The 8,405-nt window shown below is 36.9% G+C and overlaps 1 protein-coding gene across 1 annotated transcript; it reads left to right on the top strand.

Moving 5' to 3' along the window:
• Window positions 1–4,485: 4,485 nt before the first annotated feature.
• On the top strand, window positions 4,486–5,595 carry LOC108708261 (gap junction beta-5 protein). Its single transcript, XM_018246768.2, has one exon. It carries the CDS (start codon window positions 4,486–4,488, stop codon window positions 5,287–5,289), a length of 804 nt encoding a protein of 267 aa, XP_018102257.1. The 3' UTR covers window positions 5,290–5,595.
• Window positions 5,596–8,405: the final 2,810 nt, after the last annotated feature.

Here is an 8,405-nt window from a genome sequence, read left to right as displayed (position 1 = left end):
AAGTAAATGTCCTACTGCACATGACAATAAGGACACCTACCTACACTGCTCTGCTGCTGGAATTAATCAAATATTAAGCAGCAGGAGAATATTTTTTCTCCTCAAAATTTTATTTTACCACCCGAGGGCTGTCCCTATAGCTGCCGCCATAGACATGGACCCTGGAGTGTTTATATGGTAAATATAGCCCTCCTTTGGAGAACAAAAGTTACTTTATGCTCCCTTTAATATTTCTATTTGACTACATACTATTGATAAATTATATATAGGGATACTAAATACTGTAGCTAGACAGTGGACACTGTACATAATGATAGCAAAAAAACTTCCTTACTTTGCTACTTTACAAGCTTCTGACATTTGCAGAGTGTGTTTTCATGGGCTATTAATACAATTATTTTGATTTCAGTGCTACGTTGTGTCATGTAAACTATGTTTTCTTTGGTAATTATGTGCAAAGGATGACACAGGCACCTCTTTTTCGCTTCTACCTTTAAGTATGAGCCACACCCAGATATGATATTTGAGTCAGTATGAGACCTGAGAAACAAGAGGAATGGCTGAATCTCAGAGCTATGAGCTGTGATCAAGGAGGAGTTGTAAATCTGAACCCCGGTCTGACCATCAGAACGGTAAGCAGCTTTAGAAAATTTCTGACCATCTAATTATTGTTATAACCTCTTTGGATTTCAAGTTAGTTGGCAAATATGTAAAGTGTAAAGAAATACCCTGTTGTAAATAGAGGATCACAGGGAAGATGGCAAACAGGATACCTCTGTAACAGAGATTTACTTTGCTTGTGTTTTCACTGCCGGACAGGACAGGCACCCCTGGAAAGCAAGGGGCTCAATCAAACTGCAGACCCAGTTATCATAAGAATATATACCCTGTGCGCTGATCAACACAGTTTATGATAATATAAATATTAGAGTATTAGCTAGCTTGGCTTTTGGTTTTTGTATCATAATTTAGGTACAGTAACTTCTTTTTCTAAAGGTGGTTTTTACACAGTTATAAAAAATTATTTTTCCCTGCATTCCTCGGCGTAATCAAACAGAAATGTGGCTATTTTTTTTAACCTTATATAGGCAATAAATAGGCTTTGAATATTCACAAACATTTGACCTGTTTTATATTTGTGTAATAATGCAGTTTTATTACATTTTATATTTGAAAGTAAAATATTTGGTTTCAGCTGTTGTTTTATAAACACAGCTCAGTATGTCTGTGTGCGTATGTGTTCGTACACTAGTACTATCTGTTTACAATGTTATTTTCAACAGCTGTGGGGCTAGTAGACAAGTTTTATATTAGCATTATAACTATGACTAGTTGTAGCAGGCTAAAACAGATGTAATTGTTTAGTATAAGCACAATCTGCATTACAATATCTAGCCAGTGTAGTTTGCCTCAGAACAAAATGAAGAAGGAAGGAAAACCTTGTGTATAAGATTTTAATTTAATAACTGTAGTAACAATGAAGGTGTATTAAAATCTTTCTTCAAAATGATATAGCAGATCGGTTGATGAATGAAGCAGGGAAGAAGGACTGTGTTTACATGTTCAGCTATCACATTCCAGCAATCGCAATTTAATTAATAACTGCAACAATTACAGCAAAATAAATAAGAGTATCCTTAGTCATTCTGATTCACAAGAAATGCAGGGGACGGTTGCCAGGGACTGGGGAACAATAGGGACATGACAAAGATGGGAATAATATACTGGATTAGGCAGATGGGGATTACTGGGGCTGTATTTTAGTGAGGATCCAGAAAAAGGAGTAGCATGAGAAGTCCTGCCCTTCCTGGTTAGGAAAAGAGGAAAATAGAATAGCATTTTGTTACCAGAGCCACTTTTGCCAATCCTTCCCAAATGGTGGTCATGGTGGGTATTACCAGTGGCAGATTAATGAGGTAGTCCAAGACATATCAGCAGTTGGAGCTGGGGGAGGGGGGATTAGCCTATGATAGGTTAAAGAAACAGTAATACCAACAAATGAAAGTGTTTTGAAGTAATGAGAATATAATGTACTGTTGTGTTGCACTGGTACAACCAGTGTATTTGCTTCAGATACGCTACAATAGTTTATATAAACAAGCTGATATGTAGCCATGGGGCAGCCATTCAAAGCCGAAAAAGGAGAAAAGGCATGTTACTCAACAGATAACAGATCTCTCTTTTGTATATAATGGGGTTCTTCAGACTGTACTGTATCTGTTATCTGCTGTGTATCCTGTGTCAAACAATGACAACTCAGAGAAGCTTAAGGGGGCAGCAAGGGCAAACTCCACTGACCACCGATGAAATAAAAAACTTAAATTCCACTGACCACAAGGTACATTAAGGGGCCAATTCATTAACTTCGAGTGAAGGATTCGAAGTACAAAAACTTTGAATTTCGAAGTGTTTTTTTGGCTACTTCAACCATCGAATGGGCTACTTCGACTACGACTTCGACTTCGAATCGAATGATTCGAACTAAAAATCGTTCGACTATTCGACCATTCGATAGTCGAAGTACTGTCTCTTTAAGAAAAAACTTCGACCCCCTAGTTCGCCACCTAAAAGCTACTGAACCTAATGTTAGCCTATGGGGAAGGTCCCCATAGGCTTGGCTACGTTTTTTTTGTTGAAGGATAATCCTTTGATCGTTGGATTGAAATCCTTTCGAATCGTTTGATTCGAAGGATTTAATCGTTCGATCGAACGATTATTCCTTCGATCGTTCTATCGCAGTATTTGCGCAAAATCCTTCGACTTTGAATATTGAAGTCGAAGGATTTTTATTCCCAGTTGAATATCGAGGGCTAATTAACCCTCGATATTCGACCCTTGATGAATTTGCCCCTAACTGTTTATATGAACTGCTTATTATAGAGTAACACCAGCTGTTTATATTGGGATCTCTTTACTGAATTATATGAGCTATAACCTATATGAACTTTTCAGCAGTGGAATGACGTGTTATTGGGCCCTATAGCAAGGTCATTGGGCCCCTAAAGTTATGCAATTTACTTAAGTTAAGCAAAAGCTTACTTTCAAAGAAACTTATGTAACATGGATATCCAGCAATGACAACACAGAGTAGTGTGACAGGGGCATATAGGTTGGTAGGTTTAAACTTAGACCCCCAATAAACTGACTGTTAATTAGCAAATTAATTCATGAAACTATTTATAGGAACTGCTTATTATAGAGTGACAGCTATCAGCTATTTATATTGGAATCTATTTACTAAATGATGTGAGAATCTTCTACGTGCACTTTTCAGACTAGTTGTTGATCCCCACAGCAAGACCATTGGGCCCCTAAATTTTGGGGACACAAGCATGTTCTTATGACCCCCCTATACTCCCTGGGGCCTCCAGCAGTTGCAGGGTCTGTTTCCTCTATAGTTAACAGTTTCCAGTAAAAAGATTGGTGAGCTTGTATCATAGTAACTGTCAATAAAAAAAATACATCCAACAAGTTCAACCTTTTGTCTTAGCAGAATCTACCTAACTGCTAGTTTGTGTAAAATGTTGGTACTGTTCATAGGGGCCCCCATATAAATAACTTGTACAGAAGCACAAGGTTCTTTGATGGTGGCCCTGGAGGCAGCAGGTCTTTGCTTTCAAGAATGCACAAAGATGCATGCCTCCTGATGAATACAGTGCTGCCTACATTTGGTGCCTCTGTATTCATGTAGGCAGGCTGGGTGGCAATTAAGGGGTACACTATACGGTCCCTTTAACTGCTCATCCTTTAAAGGAGAAGGAAAGGTTAAAACTAAGTAAGCCTTATCAGAAAGGTCCATCTAAATATACCAGTAAACCCCCAAAGTAATGTTGCTCTGAGTCCCCTGTCAAAAGAAACACTGCATTTCTTTCCATCTATTGTGTACATATGCTCTTCTGTATCAGACTTCCTGCCTTCATCTTAAACCTCATTGCCCTGGGCAAGAGCATGCTCAGTTTGCTCCTCTCCCCCCCACCCCTCCCTTCTCTACTGTAATCTGAGCCAAGAGCAGGGAGAGACTCAGGCAGGAAGTGATGTCACACCATGTTAATACTGCAGCTCCTATCCTAAACAAACAGAGAGTTTCTAGAGCTTTTTACTCAGGTATGGTAAAATATTCTACAGAATAAATATAGCATTCTAGCTTGCACTATTGCAGCTAATCTATTGGCAATAAAATGCCTCAGTAGCTTTCCTTCTCCTTTAAAGTAAACTATAGAAAGTCAACACATTTATTATAGCTTAGAATATCAATTTAGCTTTTGGTTATATACGTATATGAATAGTTATAGCTATATTGTTTTTTTTATTTGCAAGGCTTTTGCTTATAGTTGACTTCTCACTAAACTGTTAATTAGCAAATTGGTGAATGTATGTCCTATGATCCTATGAGAAATGTATTTTCTGTCCTCAATTCTATAATAAATAAGAAGTCTCTACCTCTACATTTTATATATTCATAGGTTTGTCTGGAGGAGAGCAGCCATGAACTGGGGTGTGTATGAAGCACTTCTTACAGGTGTTAACAAGTTTTCTACAGAATTTGGACGTCTTTGGCTTTCAATTGTTTTTATTTTTCGATTTTTGGTGTACGCACTTACAGCCAGTCGGGTCTGGGGCGATGATCAGAAAGAATTTATCTGTAACACTCGTCAACCAGGATGTACCAATGTTTGCTATGACTACTATTTCCCTGTATCCCACGTCCGCCTCTGGGCTCTTCAGTTGATTCTTGTAACATGTCCATCTCTCCTGGTTGTTATGCATGTGGCTTACAGGGAGAACCGAGAAGAAAAACGAAGGGAAAAATTAGGAAAGGACTGCGAGAAAATTTACGTGAATACTGCAAAGAAGAGAGGAGGACTGTGGTGGACCTATCTCATCAGTCTTTTTTTTAAGGCATTAGTAGACTCTGTGTTTATCTATGTTTTTTATCGGCTGTATGAAAATTTCTTTCTGACTCGATTAGTGAAATGCTCTATTGATCCTTGCCCTAACATTGTGGATTGCTTCATATCTAAGCCTTCAGAGAAAAATATCTTCACTCTGTTTATGATCATCACCTCTGCTCTTTGCATTCTCTTGAACCTTGTCGAGGCCACCTATCTTATTGGCAAGAAGTGCAAGGAAATGATACATAGGAGCAATAATATGACTCTACACGAGAGGATTGTGAAAAGTAGCCATGAGGACCAACAACACAATAATTGCAAGGAACAAATTCAGATTGGGATACACTGTAAGAACTCAAATATTAATAAAATGAAGACAGACAATATTTCCAAGTAAAGTGCTTTATAATTAGTTGGTTATGCTAAGAATATAAACATTCCATCATGCATTCTATAACCCAGGGTTTTTAAACTAGACACATTGTAACAAATTATTGTTATTTAAGAATGTTACTTTATTTTTTTCTAAATAACATGGATAATTTTTTTTTTATTTATGTAATAGACAATTTAGCACCAATAATTTAGTTGCATAGAGTTCAAGCTTTTACAGTTTGATGCACACATTTCACATTAATGCAAATGGGTTTGATGCTCATCAGCCATTGCAATTATTCTTTGGCTCTGTTACTTTATCCTTACCTTGTTATTTGATGGAAACTTAGGAGATTCCAGACAGAAATATGCTGCCTACGAGTGCAGAAAAAAGGCTTTGAAATGTAGGCGTTCCTAAGTAAAGGCTAAACGGTCAATTACAAGCTGTGTGGTATCCATCATAAACACTGCATCCTTTTTTGTATTACATGTACTCATATATAATCAATTTCCTTCTATTTAATTTTTATATTCAATATTGGCTATTTACTATAAATACCGCAAATACTGTATTAATAATTACTATAAATATTGTAAGGGCACAGGGTGTCTCATATACTAACATTGAACAGCTTTGACTATATCATTCATATATTGTCTTTCATCAGTCTACTCTAGGTAGAACAGCTAAAGGAGGAGTAAACCCTAAAATTGAATATGGCTAAAAATGTAATATTTTACATACTGAGTAAATTGCACCAGCTTCAGCTTCTCAATAGCAGCAATGATTCAGGACTTCATACTTGTTACAAGGGGTCACCACCTTGAAAAGCATCTGCGACACTCACATGCTCAGTGGGCTCTGAGCAGCTGTTGAGAAGCTAAACTTAGGGGTCGTCACAAATTATCCAGTAGAAAATGAGTTTGGCCTGTAATATAAGCCGATACTACAAGGCTGTATAATTAAATTCTGATGCTAGTTGCACTGGTTTCTGTGATGTAGTAATTATCTGTATTAATTACTAATCAGCCTTATATTGTGACATTTCTATTCTGTATATACAGTATATTGTTAGTTTATCCCTAAACTCAGTAAATGACAGCAGCACAGAGCATGTGCAGTGAATCAGCAGAAAAGAAGATGGGGAGCTACTGGGGCATCTTTGAAGACACAGATCTTCCCTGCTAAAAGGCTATGGTTGGCTTGAGCTGGTATAGAAGCCCAAAACATAATGTACAATATTTCTAGCCTACTTCTTTAGTTAAGCTTTACTTCTTCTTTAATTGGTTTACTGTACTGGAACAAATTAGTTAATGGGTCCTAATGTGTATTCAAACCAGGGCAAGATGCCTATAATATATAAAGTAAGGACAGGGTCAGACTGGGCAATAGTGGGCCCAGGCCCTCATGGGTCCGCTCTCTTTGGATGCTTCCCCAATCACAACTGCAAGTTAAAGGGGTTGTTCACTTTTAAATGAACTATTAGTATGATGTGATGTGAGTAGTGATGGTCAAATTTATTCGGCAGGTGCGAATTCGCGTAGAATTTTCGCCTTTTGCCGGCGAATAAATTCACGGAATTCCCGCATAATTCTCCAGCGAATTTCAATGTTTTTTTGACACCGGCGACAATTTGAACGTCAGTGACAATTAATCGGAATTGTCGCAAATTTTTCACGAGAAAAATTCGCCCGTCACTAGATGTGATATTCTGACACAATTTTTTTAGCTTTTCATTTTTTATTAGCTTTTTATTCAGCAGCTCTCCAGTTTGCAGATTCAGGAATCTGGTTATTAGGATCCAAATTACCCTAGCAACCCTGCATTAATTTGAATAAGAGGCTGGAATATAATTAGGGAAGGATCTGAATAGAAAGATGAGTAATAAAAAGTAGCAATAACAATACATTTGTAGCTTTACAGAACAGTAAATAATGAAAACCAATTGAAAAGTTGTTAGAATTGACCATACTATGACATGCTACAGTTAACTTACAGGTGAACCACCCCTTTAATCAGGAGGGGGAAAAGCTTTCTCAAAACAGAAGCTAGTTTTAACATGTTCAATTTAGGCATGATTTTAGACATGATTTCCTGCTTATGGAATGTGTATTAAAGGAGAACTAAAACAAAGAAGTAGTTCTAAGATGCTGTTTATTCAGATTAAAATTCACACTAGAAGGTTGATTAGTACTTCACATTACATGGCAGCATTGATACCAGTGCATTCAGCATCAGAACTTATTAATAAGCAACCCTGTCAGCTTCTATGACTGATGTAACTGATGAAATGATTTTCCATATCACTGACACTCAAAGATAGCAAGCTCCTGTGTACAATGTGATCATTACTATTATAGGACTATTATAGGACTGCTGAATAGGACATAAAATATTAGTTAGAGGAGAGCACTTGTAGAAGCAGATACTGCTAAAATATTTTATTATTGACTACAAATCACACAACATGTTTCGGGCATGGCCATTTCTCAAGTGTAGAATAGGACTTCTTGGTTGAATATCTACTGATTTAACCCCTTGGACGTCTACATTCTTGTTAATTACATAGTTACATATTTAATTTGTTGAATAAAGACCAAAGTCCAGCAAGTTCAACCCCTCCAAATGAACCCCAGTGCACATATATACATGTCAATGCAAATATAGGGGTTTACGGATAGATATGTCTAAAGGCTTCAGGCAAAGGTTCATATTCCCTCCACGCAGCTTTTCTTACTGGCAGAGTCACCTTTGCTCAAAATACTTGGGCAACTGAAAAGAGCAATGCAATGTCAAATTATCTAGCCATGTTACAATGTAATGTAAATATTTTGCTAGAGAATTGTATAAAAATGAGTCTACCATATCTATCTTCTATTATTACAAAATATATATATTTTTAATAAAAATAGTTGAAAATACTGGCTGTTATGTATTTATTTGAGGGAGGGGCTTTTACATTTGCTATGTGGGCATGTTTAAAGGAGAACTATACCCCCAAAATGTATACTTGAGCAACAGATAGTTTATATTAAATGAAGCGGCGTATTAAAGAATCTTATCAATCTGTAATATATATTTTAGTAAATATTGCCTTTTTCCATCTCGTGCCTTGAGCCACCATTTGGTGATGGTCT

This window comes from Xenopus laevis, chromosome 2L (assembly GCF_017654675.1).
Source record: "Xenopus laevis strain J_2021 chromosome 2L, Xenopus_laevis_v10.1, whole genome shotgun sequence".
Taxonomy (NCBI): Eukaryota; Metazoa; Chordata; class Amphibia; order Anura; family Pipidae; genus Xenopus; species Xenopus laevis.
The sequence above is the reverse complement of the archived record's forward strand: the minus strand, read 5'-3'. Positions and strand labels throughout refer to the sequence as shown.